Below are 18,484 nucleotides of genomic sequence, written 5' to 3' on the forward strand. Positions count from 1 at the left end.
TCCACAGTGGCACCAACATTCCCACCCACAGTACACAAGGGTTCCCTTTCCTCACATCCTTGTCAATACTTGTTAATTTTTATCTTTTTGATACTGGCCATTCTGACTGGTGTAAGGCGATTTGCACTTTGATTTGCATTTCTGATGATTGGTGTTGAGCATCTTTTCATGTGTCGGCCGTTTCTATGTTTTCTTTGGAAAAATGTCTATCAGGTCCTCTGCCCATTGTTTAGGCGATTATTGTTATTGTTGGGTTGTAGAAGTTCTTTATATATTTTGGATATTAACCCCTCACCGGATATATCATTTGCAAATATCCTCTCCCATTCAGTAAGTTGCTGTGGGATTATGTGAATTTTGCATTCTATTCTACACCCTGTAAGAAAACCCTCTTCTAAATGTGGGTTTGCACGTTTGCATTCAGATACACCATGTTTATCTTGTGGCTTCATAGACCCCACCTTGTGAAAGGCCTCAAGGATCCCTGATCTTCAGTGTTTTGAATGCTGCCTATTTTCCCATCTCGTGCCACTTGCCCAACCAGTCTCTGAGCTACTCAACCCCTCCCAAGTGCCTCTGTGCCATGAGCACATACTTGTTCCTATTGACTGGAAACACCCGCATCTCTTCCCTGTTGGCTGATGAACGTTTCACCCTGCTACAGGACTCAAATGTTACTCCCCAGGAGCCTTCCTAGAGGCTGTGAGGGTTTGGCCCTTTCTCTTGTTTCCACAGGGTCTTGTTCATGCCCCCTTCGGCACTTATCAGACATGTGTAATCACTCATTTCCAGGCCGGCCCTACCCTGGACTCTGGGGTCCCCAAAGGCCAGTATTGTTCGTATGTATGTATGTATTTACAGTAATCTCTACACCCAACGTGGGGCTCAAACTCACAACCCCAAGATCAAGAGTCGTGTGCTCTTCCAACTGAGCCGGCCAGGCGCCTCAAGGCCAGTACTGTTTTCAACTCACCCCTGTGGCCCCAGAGCCTACCCAAAACTGACCCTCAGCAAAGCTCCTCTTCATGAGACAGGGACACAGCCCCAGGGCAGTAGTGTCAGGAGAGGGGCGCCTGGGTGGCTCAGTCGTTAAACGTCTGCCTTCAGCTCAGGTCATGATCCCGGGGTCCTGGGATCGAGCCCCGCCCCGGGGTCCTGGGATCGAGCCCCACATCGGGCTCCCTGCTCCGTGGGAAGCCTGCTTCTCCCTCTTCCACTCCCCCTGCTTGTGTTCCCTCTCTCGCTGTGTCTCTATAAATAAATAAAATATATATATTATATATATATAATTATATATAATAAATAAAATATAAATATTTTATATTTATATATTTAAAAATTATTTTAAAAAAAAAAAAAAAAAAAAAAAAAAAAAAAAGAAGTGTCAGGAGAGACTGCCTTGGGGACGGAAGGAAGGGGAGCAGGTCAGAATTGAGAGGCCAGGTGCTGGAGACACCGAGGACTCAATAGGGAACACTCTCCTCATGCCAGGCACTCCTCCCCTCTGTCACACTGAGAGCTACCACTATTGGAAGCAAAAGAAAAACAAAAGCTGCCAAGCTTTATTCAGGTTGTCCTGGTTACAGATACTGTATCTACCCCTACATCCCGCCCACGCTATGCGGCCTCCTGAGCGCCTCAGCCACCCCTGCCCCCAGTCTCATTTCTTGTCCTCCTCCTTCTTGTCCTTCTTGCCATCCTTGTTGGCCTGCGAGGCCAGGGACCCCATGGCATTTCGAATAGCTTCATTGTTGGGATCCACGCCTGGAAGGTTCTCCAGGACACTCTGAAGGAACTCGGGGTCCTGCATCACGTCATAATCATCCTCCTCCTGGAAAAGGGCAGTGTGGGCTCAGGGCAGGGGCTGGCTCATCTGGGCAGCGCACTGCTGCCTGAGCCCCTCTCTCCACCTGACTGTCTGGGGGTGGGGCCGCCTCTGGCCGAGGGCAGAAAGGACAATTCAGGAAAATATCCAGTGCCTATGTATGGTACAAACTCACACATTCATTAGTGACCAAACAGAGAAACTGGAACTTTGCTTCCTGAGCATACAGGATAAAAACAGATGCCATCATGTTCAGGTTTCCTGCTGTCAGACACCCACTCCTTTTCCTTTGCCTTAGACCCTCTTTCACCCTCCTGGGAAGACAATATCCTATACACCAGTCTAGACTGCTCCCACCAAGAAGGAAAATTATAGAACATCAGGACACTTAATCCAACCCGGCCTGTGTTCATTCTATTGCCTTAGCAAGGTTTACAAACAAGAAATGTAGATCTAGGTGTTTCTTTCCCTCTGCTCCTCAAAAAGCTCATCTATGAAACCCTGAAGAATGGTTCCAGGCCTAGAGGGCTAAGGACATGAACACCAGGGGACTTGATACATGACGGGGGTGGGGAGTCAACACTGGCCCTCACCTTGGCGGGCTCAGATGTGTCCATGGCAGAACTGGCATCGATGTCAGCTGATTCTGCCTGGCCAAACTCTGAGGAAAAGAGGTCAGTTTGTTGAGCTCCATTTCCCTACCCAATCTCTCTGCCTGAGCACTGCTTCCCAGGCCCTGGCTCACCTGCACCCTGCAGGGACATCTGCATGGCATAGGCGATCTGCTCCTCCTCGGTCATACTGCTTAGGTCAGGGAGCCCGGTGCGGCCAAACTCCTGCTGGCTGATGGTCATCTTCAGCAGAGCGTCGTCTGAGTCTGGAAAAAGGAGAGCGGCAGAGCAGAATTGGTGCCATGTTCCACACAGGCCCACCCCCAAACTGCTCCCCCAGCCCCTATATTCCCGGGCTGCCAGGCCTCCCCACCGCTACACTGGCGTCTACGCCCCGCTCTACGGGGTACCCCTGGCCCCATCCCTCACCTTCAGCCCCAGCTGTAGCAATTCCCGCCTCAGCTGCAGAGGCTGCAGCTGCCCGCCGGGCCTCCTCCTCCTGCCGCTGCCGCTGCTCTTCCATAGAGACACGGAGGGCCTGGCAAAGTGCAGGGCAAGGTCAGATGTTCTGCCCTCCCTCCTTGCAGGCACTTGGGGAAGTCAGTTGAGGGGTGGGAAGGGAACATAAAGGGGCAGCTTCTGGTTTATGCACATGGGGAAGAACCTGGGGAGGTAAGAGTTGATATAGGGAAAAAGGAAGGACTTGGGAGAAGCCTGGGGTTTAATCAGGAGAACTGAACAAGACAGTCTGACATTGGTGCCCCTAGAGATCACACAGAATTAAGGGGAAAAGGGACCAAAGGGAGTCTGGGAAAATGAGCGAGGGTGTTCAGGACGGTTTAGGCCTAGAGACGCTATGTGGTACGTGGGTCCTCAGTATAAGAAGACAAAGGAGGACCCTTGGGGTCTGAGGTCAACGTTTGCTCACCAGGGCCAGCTCAGGATCAGCACTGGGATCCACTCCGAATTCAAAGTCACTGGCACCAAGACCCAGCATGGCACCACCTTCACCAGCTAGAATCGGAGAACTGATGAGGGCGTCAGCCAAGCTGGGCCCAGGGGGCACTGTCACCAGATGAGAACCGGTTCCATCTTTGCCATTCAATGTGTTTACAAAGGCTGTCAGCTTTTCTGTGTTCACCTCCTGGGGGAGGGAAGAACACAGGAGGCTCTCCTTCCCGTCTTGCTCCCCTTCCTCTGCCATGTCAGTTCCTCTCTCGCAGTGCAAGCACTCCTCTGGGTAAGGACTGTTCTGCTTATAACCATATCGAGTCCATGCCCCCCAACCCGTCCTTACTCACCTCTTCCCCAAAATTGATAATGTCAACATTTACTTTTTCCTTCTTGAGACGTTTAGCCAGTTTCACCAGCTAGGAAGAGGGAAGAAAAATGAGGAAATCTGTTCCATACCATGAGGGGAAATGACACACCTCACAAAAGCATACAGAAATCGGTTAACCTCCCCAAGGCCCCCCAACAGAAACACTGAATTCTGCATATCCACCTTTCCCCAAAACGATGAACCCAATGCCTCTGGCAGGCTCTCCTAAAGCCCAAGAAGCCCCATTACCACATTCCCTGGCTGTCACCTGGACTCACATCCTTCTCGTTGTCCTCCACGGGGCTTCCCACAAAGGCAATGATGCGCATCTTGTGATTCTTGCCCTGTCGGTGCTTCAGAGCCAGCTTGTAAAGGAAGAGGAAGTTCTCACAGTCAGCCAGAGGAATCACTTAGCTCTCCTCTGTCACTCTGCTTCTTTTCTTATGGTTTCTATGCTCAAGTCCACTGTCATGTTCACACAAGGGCTAACCGCTCCTCCACCCTTCCCTCCCTGCTTTGCCTCTGTGTAGACAAGGAAGAGGGTCTAAGTCTTAATTCCAAAGGTCTTTTCCTTCACCATCATCAGTCCTGGAATTCATCCCACCATAGACTTTCTACTCCTTTCTCTGGGTCACCTCTCTATCCCTGCTCTAGTTCTAGCTCAACATTCCAGGGAAGAAATGAACGTTGGGGACAGAACCTCAGAGCAAGGGGGAACAATCAAAGGGATCCAGTAGGACTCACATGGGCCACGCGGATGCCAGTGCAGAAGGTGATCTTGCCCTTGGGTTGGACAGTGTGGAGCTTGGAAAGAATGCGGCCGGTGTCAGGGGTGAGTGTGGTCAGCACTTCACAGTCACTGGGATGTAGGGAAAGGGTTTCTATGATTTCAGGTCGGGACACAAGTGCCTCTGAACCTGTGTTTGACTCATTTTTTTTTTTTTTAAGATTTTATTTATTTGACAGAGAGAGACACAGCAGGGAACACAAGCAGGGGGAGTGGGAGAGGGAGAAGCAGGCTTCCCGCTGAGCAGGGAGCCGGATGCGGGGCTCGATCCCAGGACCCTGGGATCATGACGTGAACCGAAGGCAGACGCCTAACGACTGAGCCACCCAAGCGCCCCCCCACTTTTTTTTTTAAGGAAGCTCTACGCCCAGCATGGGGCTTGAACTCACTACCCCGAGATCAAGAGTCACGTGCTCTACCGACTGAGCCAGCCAGGTGTCCCTGACTCATCTTTTCTTTAAAGACCTTGATAATAACTGTAATCTCTACTTTTCTTAATCACACATCCAGTGTTTAGATGGTAGATCTTAAAAGTTTTCATTACAAGGAAACAAAAATTTGTGATATTGTGAGATATGGGCATTAACTAGACTTGGTGTGGTGATCATTTCACAATATATACGTATATCAAATCATTACATTGTATACCTTAAACTTATGCCATGTTATATGTCAATTGTATCTCAATAAAACTGGAAAAAAACATCTAGTATTTAGTTGATATGAGCACAGAAAATAAGGGGTTGATTTTGCAAGAAACTTGCCCTCTTCCTCCCAATGTTTCCCTTGAACTCTTCTCATGTTATCCTGCTCCCAGGGCCCCAAGAATCCTCCACCATAGTTGGATGCTAGTGAGTATGTCTCCTCGCCGCTCCATTTCCAGACCTACTTGCCACCTAACAACATATATACTGGGATGGGAGGTAACTCATGTTCCTAAAACAAATCACTTTTGGAGTAAGAGGATGTGTGATACAGGCCCTGGGGACTCTTATCCAAAATAACTTTTCATTGACTTTAAAATATATTATGAAATTTCACCCTAGAAGATTTAGTTTCATAACTGTATAAAATTCAGACTAATATCAAACTCAAGTTGTGGGGTGCTTGAGTGGCTCAGTTGGTTAAGCGTCTGACTCTTTTTTTTTTTTTTAAGATTTTATTTATTTGAGAGAGAGAATGAGAGACAGAGAGCACGAGAGGGAAGAGGGTCAGAGGGAGAAGCAGACCCCCTGCTGAGCAGGGAGCCCGATGTTGGACTCGATCCCGGGACTCCAGGATCATGACCTGAGCCGAAGGCAGTCGCTTAACCAACTGAGCCACCCAGGCGCCCTAAGCATCTGACTCTTGATTTTGGCTCAGGTCCTGGTTTCCAGGTCCTGAGATCGAGCCCCACATTGGGCTCCTCGCTCAGCAGAGAGTCTGCTGGAGCTTCTCTCCCCCTCCCTCTGCCCCTTCCCACCCACCCTGTGCTCATCCTTTCTCTGTCTCAAATAAATAAGTCTTTAAAATAAGTAAATAAATAAACGCAAGTTGCTATTTATATTTCTTCTGAATAGTGAAGAAGGTAGTCTAGGAAGGTTGATGGGCAAATGCAGCTTATTGGGACCTACAAAAGGATAGCAACCTGGATGCCACAGTGGGTTACCTGTGGGAAAACACCCACCCGCCTACCAAGCCCCTTCCTCCTCTGCCCCATGTACTTGGCCAGTGTGATGAGGCCCACGTTGTTCTCAGGGTTGCTGCGGGTCTTAGAGTGACAGACTATGTTGACAGCGTCTTGTTGAGCCTGCAGCCGGGTGGGTAAGAAGTCCCCATTCCGCATGTACTCACTGTTGTCCACGCTGTCAGATTAAAAGGAAGAGAAAGAGGACATACTGTAAGATCTCTCTGAAACATTCTCTCTAGTTCCAGGGACCCCTACCCTCCTTCAAAACTGACGGACACTGTCATGCACAGCAGTGGCTTTCAGTCTCTGTGAAACACAGAACCACCTACAACTTAAAAAATAAAATAAAATTATATATATATGATACACACACACACATACACACACACACATACACACACACACAGACTTCCAAGCCTTACACCAGACTTACTGACTCAAAATGATCAAAGGAGGGGCGCCTGGGTGGCTCAGTCGGGTGGGCAGCCGACTCTTGGTTTCAGCTCAGGTCATGGTCTCAGGGTCATGAGATCAAGCCCCACACTGGGCTCCATGCTCAGTGTGGAGACTACTTAAGATTCTCCTTCTCCCTCTGCCCCCCACCTCCCTTTCTTAAAAAAAAAAAAAAAAAAAGACCAAAGGAGGAAACACATTTTAAATCTCCATTCCACAAATGATTCTGATAAGCACCAAACGTTGCAATCTGTTCAAGTATCACAATCACCTTCTTATAATCTGCAGTTAAATGTTTTGTTTTTTTTTTAAAGATTGTATTTATTTATTTGACAGAGAGAGAGAGAGACAGCCGAGAGAGGGAACACAAGCAGGGGGAGAGTTGAAAATAGAGCTACTCTATGACCCAGCAATTGCACTACTGGGTATTTACCCCAAAGATACAAATGTAGTGATCCAAAGGGGTATATGTACCCCAATGTTTATAGCAGCAATGTCCACAATAGCCAAAGTATGGAAAGAGCCTAGATGTCCATCGGCAGATGAATGGATAAAGAAGATGTGGTGTGCGTGTGTATATATATATATATATATATTTATATATATAATGGAATATTATGCAGCCATCCAAAAAAATGAAATCTTGCCATTTGCAACGATGTAGATGGAACTAGAGGGTATTATGCTAAGCGAAATAAGTCAATCAGAGAAATACAATTATCATATGATCTTGCTGGTATGTGGAATTTGAGAAACAAGGCAGAGGATCATGGGGGAAGAGAGGAAAAAATGAAACGGGACAAAACCAGAGAGGGAGACAAACCATAAGAGATTCTTAATCTCAGGAAACACACTGAGGGTTGCTGGAGTGGAGGGGGGTAGGAGGGGGTGGCTGAGTGATGGATATTGGGGAGGCTATGTGCTATGGTGAGTGCTGTGAATTGTGTAAGACTGATGAATCACAGATCTGTACCCCTGAAACAAATAATACATTATATGTTAATAAAAGGAAAAAAAAAAAAAAAGGTAAGAAAGTGAAGCAGTTCTACAAGCCCTGAAGAGGACCAATTCCTGGTGACCTGAGATCCCTCAGCACTCTAATCGTCAATGATTCCATCTGTGTTGCAGTGTCCTCCCAGATGAGACACTTCATTTCCACTGGCAAACAAAATATGGGCTGGGGGGATGCTGGGTGGTTCAGTCGGTTAAGCGTCTGCCTTCGGCTCAGGTCATGATCCTGGAGCCCCAGAGATGGAGCCCTGAATCTGGGCTCCCTGCTCAGCGGGAGTCTGCTTCTCCCTCCCTCTCTGCTCCTTCCCCCGCTCATGCTCTATCTCTGACAAATAAATAAACAAAATCTTTTTTTTTTTTTAAGATTTTATTTATTTATTTGACAGAGAGAGACACAGCGAGAGAGGGAACACAAGCAGGGGGAGTGGGAGAGGGAGAAGCAGGCTTCCCACCGAGCAGGGAGCCCGATGTGGGGCTTGATCCCAGGACCATGGGATCATGACCTGAGCCGAAGGCAGCCGCTTAACCGACTGAGCCACCCAGGCGCCCCAATAAATAAAATCTTTAAAAAAATATGGGCGGGGGCAATCTTTTAATATCCTTTGACTGACAATAAATATAAGCCAGGAATGATGAAGAGAGGTAATTAAGAAACTACTGAAAGAAATAGAAAAGGGAGTAAAAGGCAGTGTTCAGGTTCAGGTTCAAATCCCCAATCTGTTATTTATTAATACTATGATCCTGAGGAAGTTACTTAATTTCTCTAAGGTCTAGTTACTTCAGCTGTAAAGTGGGTTTTACTGTATGTAGGTGAGGGTAGGCTTACAGGACTGCTATGATGATGAAATGCATAGAAAGTACTTAGCACAGTGCCTAACAATAAGCATGACATATGGACTAGTTCTCATAGCGGAAACTCCATCTACACAGAGGGGTCAAGGGCTGACTCTACTGACCATGGGTTACATTCTTTTTTCCCTGATACACTGTTTCTGATTATTCTCCCAGCAGAAAAGCAACAGCCTCTCTAGCTTCAAATACAGTAGTGAGTCCAAATATAAGAAACAATGGAGGCTTTGAGGACTGTCCAGCTGGAACAGCTACTAAGTATAAGGGCTGTGGGCAAGAGCAGCAGATGGATGAGGGTTGGAAGAAAAGCATCAGAGTGAGCACGGGGACTTGAGAGGGAGGGAGAACAGACAGTGGAGAATGTGGGAGCAGGGCTGACAATTTGTCACGCATTAGAACACTGGGAGGCTGATGGTAGTATGGGGGTACTGAAAACACAGATGCCTTAACACCTAGGTGCGCATCCCTAAAAAACAGTTTAGTTTCTCCAGTCTTGAACTTCATATGAATTGAATAATATACCTATTTCTTGACTACTTTTGCTCAATGGTATATAATTCTTCCCACCAAAAATCCATCTCAAAGTAAGGGCTTATATTGTCCAGCTATTCCATAAAGTCTTCATTTAAAAAAGAATATAGATGCCTGGACTTCCCTGGCTGGGAGTCTGACTCTGCAGATGGAAAGCAGAGTCAAATACCTGCAATTTTTAATAAACTCCTCCACAGAATTTTGATGCACAGCAGAGCATGAGGCTCTACAGAAAAAAAGTGGCTCTCATCATTATTCTGTGCCTGGCCTGTTACAATTGGCCACATATATATATATATATATTTTGAAGTAGGCTCCATGCCCAGCATGGAGCCCAACACGGGGCTTGAACTCAGGACTCCTGAGATCTAGACCTAAGCTGAGATCAAGAGCCAGACACTTCAGCAACTGAGCCAAGGTGCCCCCAGGCCAATATTTTTAAACCCCATTTTGTATACGGCTCTCCACCACACTCAGAACTCTTTCAGAAGTCCTCTATTGAAAGATACCACAGTTCAACCTCCTGAGCTTGACATTTGTGGTTTTCTACCTTTCAAAAAAAAAGAAACAAACTACCTTAAACCAACAACCTTAAAACCAAGTCACACTAACCTATTTCCTAAGGCATTTACACTTCAGCAGCTTTGTTTCTGCCCTTCCCCTTACCTGTCATGGTGTCTCCTCAAAGTCCCTTCAAGGGACTTAAAGGGACTCCCCTAAATTCCCTCTTGAGGACTCCTCAGGTACACTGCAACTAAGAGATGTACAGTGCTATACAGTTTACAGAGCACCGTCACAAATATTTTACCTACCTGTGCTATAAGGCAAGTGGAGGTTACAATTATTCCCAGTGAGAGATTTGCTACATTCTCAATAACATGCAGCTGGTAAATAGCAGAAAACACAGGATTTTGGATTCCAAATCCTGTCCTTTTTCTACTCTAACATGCTCTGTCCCAGAAGTTGCCAGACTTAGCACATAAACATATAGGACTCCCAGTTAAATTGAACTTACAGATAATTAACAAATAACTTTTTAGAATAAATATGTCCTCTGCAATATTTGGGACACACTTCTAGCCATTTTTGTATTTAAAAACTACTGTTTATATGAATTCAAATTTAGCTGGGCATCCTATATTTTATCTGGCAATGTTATCCTTTCCCCACGCCACCAAAAGAAACTCTTAGGTGGCTGTCCCATCCAACTGGTGATTTGTGTGTTTGTGTACTATTCTGTATTGTATTCTACTCTCACAGTTCGAAGAAACTGTGGAAACCTTGCAAAAGTTTGTGTCCTCTGCTTCTAATCCAACTCATAATAAGATACTCAGCCCAAGTCTGAGATTGAAGAAGAGGGCTAGCTCACCAAACAAGAGCTTTAATGTCAGCCTAGGGTTTAAATCTTGGCTTCCCCACTTAATTAGCCGTGTGATTTTGGGTAAGTCATTTAAAACTGCTGAGACTCGGTATCCTCATCTGTAAAACGGAAGGATGTTTATGGAGAAGTGTTGTGAGGTTTAAATGAGAAAACGTATATTAATGCCTGACACATAGAAAGCAATTTATAAATAGCACCTTTCAAGATGATACAGGGAAAGGTAATGGAGACAGACATGAGCGATTGGGGCGGGGAAAGGATTTACAATCTCTCTTGCTAACATCCATTATTTTGAGAAGAGTAGAGGAGGACAGATGAGTCTGAGAAGCAGGACTCTCGCTACACACAGCGGACCTGGGGCTAGTCTAGGGGAGAAGACGCTAAAATAGAGCAAAGAAGCAGGGATCGGCCAGTCAATGACTGTCCGAGAGCTGAGGGTTACTGGGGTACTCCGGGCCTGTCCTCCTCTCCCGGGCCCTGGGATGACTCAGGGAGTCGATGGGGCTCCTTCCTTCCTGGCCCAAGGCCGCATCTCACAGATCGTTCCCCCACCCCCACCCCAGGCCCACCCGGCCTCCGCGCGACACGCGGCCCCCCCGCTCAGTCCCGCCCCCCACGGGTCCCGAGGTAGCTCCTCACCAAACCATAGTACTTTCCAACACCATGTTGCCACCTTCCTCCCTCCCCGACCGGTTCTTCTAGACTGCCTAACAACAACTCGTTCCATTGGCCCAGCGCTCACCACCAATCACAGGCCTCGCTCAGCCAGCCGCTTCCGCTTCCATCCGCGTTGCGCTCCGGGAGTTGTAGGCGCCGCCCAAATGAAAAGGGTGTGTAGGGGCGAACGGAGGACTGAGGTGACACACAAAAAGAGGACCGACCTCTACCTTCCCTTTTATTCAAGTTCTCTGGTTGAGTTCCCTGCTGGCGGATCTAAAAGAGGCGGTGGAGGAACCCTTGAAATTGCTGTGGATGTGTTTGCTGACATCTTCATTTTTAGAAACTGGTGGGATCTCCCATCCAAGTACTAATCAGGCCCGACCCTGCTTAGCTTCTGAGAAACAGGTGGGATGGTAATGACTTTTCAGCTCCGTCACTTTCCCATAGAGCTTTGTGCACCTAACCACTAAGCCCTTATCCTCCAGAACTGAATCGCTCTCTCTCTCTCTCCCATTTAATTAAGGGCAGGAAAGGTGTCCTAATCTTTGCAATCCCTGAGCCCAATACAGAGCCTGACACATGGTAAGAACCCAGAAAAGGTTTGACGAATCAATCCTTTTATAACTAATCTCCCAAAGAATGGGAGACAAACTAGTAAACCATTTGGGTTTGTTAATCAAGAATAACATTCAAGGGGCGACTGGGTGGCTCAGTCGGTTAAGCGGCTGCCTTCAGCTCAGGTCATCATCTCAGGGTCCTGGGATCAAGTCCCCCATCATGCTCCCTGCTCAGCCAGGAGTCGGCTTCTCCCTCTCCCTCTGCCCCTCCCCTCGCTCGTACTCGCTCTCTCAAATAAATATATAAAATCTTAAAAAAAAAAATGCTTTGGATTACCTTACCGTACACACATGAAACTGGGAGTTTCATGACTGAGCCACCCAGGCGCCCCTAGATGTTGGTTTTAATAGATATGTTCAAAAATTACTGGTAACCCTCAGAGTTTGATAAGGAGTAAAATCTCCCTATCATTGGGGGGGAGGGGGGAAGCTGTCAATATAACCATAGACAGGAAAGGGGAAACAAGAAATCACAGAAAAATAATTAGTGACAAGTTGAAACATAACCAAAATAGTTTGCAAACAAGACAAGAAATACATTTTAAAAAATAGCTACACAATGTAAATAGAGACACACCAAACTAAGTGATAAGAAGGTAAAAATATGGGACGCCTGGGTGGCTCAGTCTGTTAAGCATCTGCCTTTGGCTCAGGTCATGATCCTGGGGTCCTGGGAGCAGCCCCAAATCGGGCTCCCTGCTCGGTGGGGAACATGCTTCTCCCTCCCTCTGCCTGCCGCTCCCCATGCTTGTGCTCTCTCTCTCTCCCTCTAATGAATAAATAAAGTCTTAAAAAAAAAAAAAAAGGTAGGGGCGCCTGGGTGGCTCAGTCATTAAGCATCTGCCTTCCGCTCAGGTCATGATCCCAGGGTCCTAGGATCGAGCCCCACATCGGGCTCCCTGCTCCGCGGGAAGCCTGCTTCTCCCTCTCCCACTCCCCCTGCTATGTTCCCTCTTTCTCTGTCTGTCTCTCTCTGCCGAATAAATAAAATCTTTAAAAAAAAAAAAAAGGTAAAAAATAAAGGGAGAGAGTGAAAAAAATATTCCAGGCAATAGTAATAACAGAAAGCATGTGTAGCTATATTAGTATTGTACAAAACAGAAATCAACACAAAGAGCTGAGATCAGATAGGAGAGGGGTATTTCATAAAATATAAAATTCATCAACAAAAAATGCTCTGGGTTAATCAGGATAATGCAACTCCAAAGACAGGTTGAATATCAGGGATAACTAAGTTAGTATTCTTCTAAATGTATAACTAAACGAAGACAAACATTCAACCCAAACAAAGGGACTAGGAAGTGAATGTTCTGGAAAGTCATCACTGTTCTGGGAAACCATGATCCATGATACCTGTACAGGGAAGTGTCACCTTCTTAGCTTTAGTCAGATATTTAATAGGTTGTGACCAGTGTTTAGTTAGCACACTTTTTTTTTTTAAGATTTTATTTATTTATTTATTTGAGAGAGAGAGAGAGAGAGAAACAGCATGAGAGGGGATAGGGTCAGAGGGAGAAGCAGGCTCCCCGCCGAGCTAGGAGCCCGATGCGGGACTCGATCCCAGGACTCTGGGATCATGACCTGAGCCGAAGGCAGTCGCTTAACCAACTGAGCCACCCAGGCGCCCCTTAAAAAAGATTTTATTTATATTTATTTGAGAGAGTGAGAGAGAGAGCACGAGAGGGTGGTGAGGGGCTGAGGGAGTCGGCTCAGGTTGTGATCCTAGGGTCCAGGGATTGAGCCCAGTATGGGGCTCCCTGCTCAGCAGGGAATCTGCTTCTCCCTCTGCCTCTTCTCCTCCCCCCCCCACGCATGCTCTGTCTCAAATAAATAAATAAAATCTTTTTAAAAAAGTCTATGGAGGGGCATCTATGGAGGGGCGCCTGGGTGGCTCAGTCGATTAAGCGTCTGCCTTTGGCTCAGGTCATGATCCTGGGGTTCTGGGATCAAGCCCCGCATAGGGCTCCCTGCTGAGCTGGGAGCCTGTTTCTCCCTCTCCCTCTGCCTGCTGCCCCCCTTGCTGTGTTCTCCCTCTCTCTCTCTCTGTCAAATAAATAAATAAAATCTTAAAAAAAAAAGTCTATGGAGATACTGTAAAGAATACAAAATATAGTGACCATTAAAAAATGAGATAGTGAGGGCACCTGGGTGGCTTAGTCAGTTAAGCATCCAGCTGTTGGTTTTGGCTCAGGTCATGATCTCATAGGTTGTGGGATCCAGCCCCACAACAGGCTCTGCATTCAGCAGGGTGTCTGCTTGAAGACTCTCTCCTTCTGCCCCTCCTCCTACACTCTCTCTCTCTCTCAAATAAATAAATAAGTCTTTTAAAAAATGAGATAGTGAAAAATAGATGCTATAGGATCGACTTAATTCAACCTGAGAATGGAGAACTCTCTTTGAACAGAGGTGTCCTGTTAGCATTATGTCAGAAGGTGTTCAGTTAAGAGATATGTGAGTTGCAACAATGCACACAAAAAATGAAATCTGATAGGATCACATTCAGTAAAACAAGAGTTCTATAACGAAAAAAGCAAAAACAAAACCATTCATTTACCTTTGATTCAGGTACTATTCCTGGCACTTGGAAGGGAACAAAACAAAATCGTGCCCTCACGGAGCTTACATTCTATGGGAGAAGGCAGACAATAAACCAATAAGGAAATAAATAGATAAACAAAATATAAATATTATGTATTTATATAATTTAATAAACACATCCTATATTAATATATTTATATATTATTAATATATAGTATTAATTTACATATTACTTTATATATTAAATTTATATATAAATCTATATTTATATATAAAATATATTGCATCATATTAAAATATATACAATTTTCAGGATGCCTGGGTGGCACAGTCGGTTAAGCGTCTGCCTTTGGCTCGGGTCATGATCCCAGGGTCCCGGGATCAAGTCCCGCATCGGGCTCCTTGCTCAGCGGGGAATCTGCTTCTCTCTCTGCCTGCCGCTCCCCCTGCTTGTGCTCTCTCTCTCTCTGACAAACAAATACATATATATATGTAGGGGCGCCTGGGTGGCTCAGTCGTTAAGCGTCTGCCTCCGGCTCAGGTCATGGTCCCAGGGTCCTGGGATCAAGCCCCGCATCGGGCTCCCTGCTCGGCGGGAAGCCTGCTTCTCCCTCCCCCACTCCCCCTGCTTGTGTTCCCTCTCTTTCTGTGTCTCTCTCTGTCAAATAAATAAAATCTTTAAATATATATATATGTATATATGCATATATATATACAATTTTTTTCAAATAATGGTGATCACTTCAGAGAAAAATAAACCAGGGTGGATGTGGTTTCTATTTTATATAAATAGGATATTAGGGAAGGCTTACATCTGAACAGTGATCTAAAGAATACCTAGGGGAAAGAGCAAGTGGAAATGCCCTGAGGGCAAGAATGTGTTTAAGAACATGGAGTCCAGTAAGGGGGGTGGGGGAGCAGAGAGAGGGAGGGAGGGAGAGAAGAAATAAGACCAAAGAAGCAAAGGCAGTAAAGAGGTTGGTGTATAGCCTCATAGATCATTTTAAGGATTCTGAATGAGATAGGAGCTGTTGGAAAGTTTTCAACAGAGGATTGGCGGGATTTGATGTAGTGTTTTCACAGCATCACTTAGGCTGCTGCATTGAGAAGGGACTGTGGGGGAAAGGAGCAGGAGAGAAACCAATTAGGAGACTACTTCAGTGCTCAGATAATATGATGGTGGCTTACTCTAGGTGGTAACAAGAGGTGGAATGATGACATATGGTTGGATTTCGAGTATTTCATAAGATACAAAACTGACAGAATTTGCCCATGGATTTGATGGAGGATGTAAGGGAAGGGAATGTTAAGGAAGACACCAGAGTTGGTTCTAGACAACTAGAAGAATGGAATCACTACTTTTAAAATTATTATTTTTTAACTAGGCTCCACGGCCAAAGTGGGTCTTGAACTCACGACTCTGGGATCAAAAGTCACCTGCTCTACCAACGGAGCCAGTCAGGCTCCCTGTCACTATTTCTGAAGATGGCTTTAGGAGGGGCAGGACCCAGAAATTCAGCTTTGGTCATGTTAGGTTTAAGATGCCTAATAGACCTAGATGGAGATGTCAAGTAAGCAGGTAGATATATGAGTTTGCTGTTCAGAAGGAAGGTCTGGGCTGGAGATAGAAATTTGGGAGCTTTTAGCCAATATTGAGATGGTCTTTAGATCATGAGGTGACAGAGGATTTAGGCAAATTATACAGGGTCTTTAGGCTACTGTAAGGACTTATAAACTTACTTAGGGAGTGAATGTAGACTAAAAGAAGGGGTCCTATGATTGAGTCTTGGGGCACTTCAACATTTAGAGGTTAGGGAGAAAAGGAGGAACTAGTAAAGGATGGAGATGGAGCAGTGCAGTACCTTGGTGAGGACAACCAGGTGAAAGTAGTATCCCAGAAGCTAAGTGGAGGGAATAATAAGCTGTCAGATGCTGCTGACACGTCAAGTAAGAGGAGGATTGATATATTTAGCCACATGGTCATCAGTGACCTTAATAAAAGATGTTTTGGTTGGGTGGTGGGGGCAAAAACTTAGAGGAAGTTCAAGAGAGATTAGGGTCAAAAAAACTACTAACAAAAATTCAGGGACGGCTGGGTGGCTCAGTCGATTAATAGTCTGCCTTCAGCTCAGGTCATGATCCCAGGGTCCTGGGATCGAGTTGCCCTTTGGGCTCCCTGCTCAGCAGAGAGCCTACTTCTCTCTCTACCCCTCCCCCCTGCTTGTGATCTCTCTCGGATAAATAAAATCTCTTAAAAGAAAATAAAATCTTTAAGAAAAAAAAAAGAAAGAGGGGCTCTTGGGTGGCTCAGTCAGTTAAGCGTCTGACTCTTGATACCAGGCCAGGTCTTGATCTCAGGGTCCTGAGTTCAGGCCCCACTTTGGACTCTGCACTGGGCATGGAGCCAACTTTTTTTTTTTTTTAAGATTTTATTTATTTATTTGACAGAGACATAGCGAGAGAGGGAACACAAGCAGAGGGGAGTGGGAAAGGGAGAAACAGGCTTCCTGCCAAGCAGGGAGCCTGATGCCGGGCTCGATCCCAGGACCCTGGGATCATGACCTGAGCCGAAGGCAGATGCTTAAGGACTGAGCCACCCAGGCGCCCCCATGGAGCCAACTTAAAAGTAAAGAAAGAAAAGAGAAAAAAAGTAAATAATACACAGTTTATTTATTTTTAAAGAAGTTTTTTTTTTTTTTTTTTTTTTTAAGATTTTATTTATTTGACAGAGCACAAGCAGGGGGAGTAGCAGGGAGAGGGAGAGGGAGAAGCAGGCTTCCCCTGAGCAAGGAGCCCCGACGCGGGGCCCAATCCCAGGACCCCGGGACCATGATCTGAGCCACCCAGGCGCCCCTGGAATATATTTTAAACGGCAAGAAGGGATGAGACTCCAACTCTGTTGAATAACTTTCAGAATAGTTGAGACTGACATGCTTAAGAGAAAAACATTAAACCAGGATTTCCAGCTTTATTATCCTTTTTAAAAAAAGATATTTATTTAAAAATTTTATTTATTTGACAGAGACAGCGAGAGAGGGAACACAAGCAGGGGGAGTGGGAGAAGGAGAAGCAGGCTTTCCGCGGAGCGGGGAGCCCCGATGCGGGACTCGATGTGGGACTCAATCCCAGGACCCTGGGATCATGTCCTGAGCCGAAGGCAGATGCTTAACAACTGAGCCACCCAGGCACCCCAGGTTTTTATTTATTTGAGTGAGAGGGAGAGAGAGAGAGAGAGCGCGCGCGCCAGCGCAGTAGCAGGGGGAAGTGCAGAGGGAGAGGGAGAAGCAGCCTCCGCGCTGATTGTGGAGTCCCACACGGGGCTCAATCCCAGGATCCTTAGATCATGACCTGAGCTGAAGTCAGATGCCTAAGCGAGCCACCCAGGTGCCCCTCCAGCTTTATTATCCTATGGTCTCACTTGGTTTCCTTAACTTTCAGTTTTCCCCTTAGCAGGCCCTACGTGCATTTGGATTGCTGGGTCCTGCTATAGAAGTAGCGGTTGCTGCTCACCACTAGAGGGACCCTCTGACTGTAAGAGGGTATCTACTGCACCCACTCAGCAGTTGAATGGATGATTGAAGAGGAGTGACCAGATAAGGGTGGCAGAAAGACCACTTATGCCTAAAACATGTTCAGATTCAATTCCTATTAGGGAAAGAGTTTTATCCTTATCCAGTCTAAAGGAGTGACTTAAACTCAAATTCAAAACTTTGACAATCCCCAGTTCCTCCTTCACTCCAATTACTACTTGTTCTATCATAGTTTTTTTTCTTTTTTAATTTTATTTATTTATTTGACAGAGAGAGACACAGCGAGAGAGGGAACACAAGCAGGGCGAGTGGCAGAGGGAGAAGCAGGCTCTCCACCGAGCAGGGAGCCCGATGCGGGGCTCGATCCCAGGACCCTGGGAACACGAAACGAGCAGAAGGCAGATGCTTAACGACTGAGCCACCCAGGTGCCCCTATCATAGTTATATCATCACCTCTATTCTCCTACACCACCACACACCTAAATTATTATAGTCTAATCTGCTTGTTCTATCCACTTTTACAGAACTTTGTCAACAGATTAGTCTGAATTATTTGGATCATGTCCTAGAGGCAAAATGCATTCTACAGTTCCTCACTACCTAGTTTAAAATACAAAATTCCTGGGGCGCCTGGGTGGCTCAGTCGGTTAGGCATCTGCCTTCGGCTCAGGTCATGATCCCAGAGTCCTGGGATCGAGCCC

General features: G+C 46.2%; 1 protein-coding gene across 1 annotated transcript; it reads right to left on the minus strand.

Annotated features, from left to right (window-relative positions):
• Positions 1 to 1,389: 1,389 nt before the first annotated feature.
• On the minus strand, positions 1,390 to 11,156 carry PSMD4 (proteasome 26S subunit, non-ATPase 4). The gene is made up of 10 exons (XM_032397026.1): positions 11,078 to 11,156; positions 6,248 to 6,388; positions 4,502 to 4,616; positions 4,036 to 4,122; positions 3,738 to 3,806; positions 3,365 to 3,580; positions 2,866 to 2,974; positions 2,571 to 2,702; positions 2,419 to 2,486; positions 1,390 to 1,831 (listed from the first exon to the last, which is right to left on the minus strand). Exons 1-10 carry the CDS (start codon positions 11,101 to 11,103, stop codon positions 1,661 to 1,663), a joined length of 1,134 nt encoding a protein of 377 aa, XP_032252917.1. The 5' UTR covers positions 11,104 to 11,156; the 3' UTR covers positions 1,390 to 1,660.
• Positions 11,157 to 18,484: the final 7,328 nt, after the last annotated feature.

Source organism: Phoca vitulina, unplaced genomic scaffold (genome assembly GCF_004348235.1).
Source record: "Phoca vitulina isolate PV1807 unplaced genomic scaffold, GSC_HSeal_1.0 scaffold96, whole genome shotgun sequence".
In the NCBI taxonomy this organism is placed as follows: domain Eukaryota; kingdom Metazoa; phylum Chordata; class Mammalia; order Carnivora; family Phocidae; genus Phoca; species Phoca vitulina.

Coding starts and splice junctions, on each gene's coding strand:
- PSMD4 (XM_032397026.1), bottom strand. CDS start 11,103: ATGGTGTTGGAAAGTACTATGGTTTG. Junction 4,617..6,247: donor GGCCTCATCACACTGGCCAA/GTACATGGGGCA, acceptor CCTACATCCCAG/TGACTGTGAAGTGCTGACCA. Junction 1,832..2,418: donor ACACATCTGAGCCCGCCAAG/GTGAGGGCCAGT, acceptor GCCCTTTTCCAG/GAGGAGGATGATTATGACGT.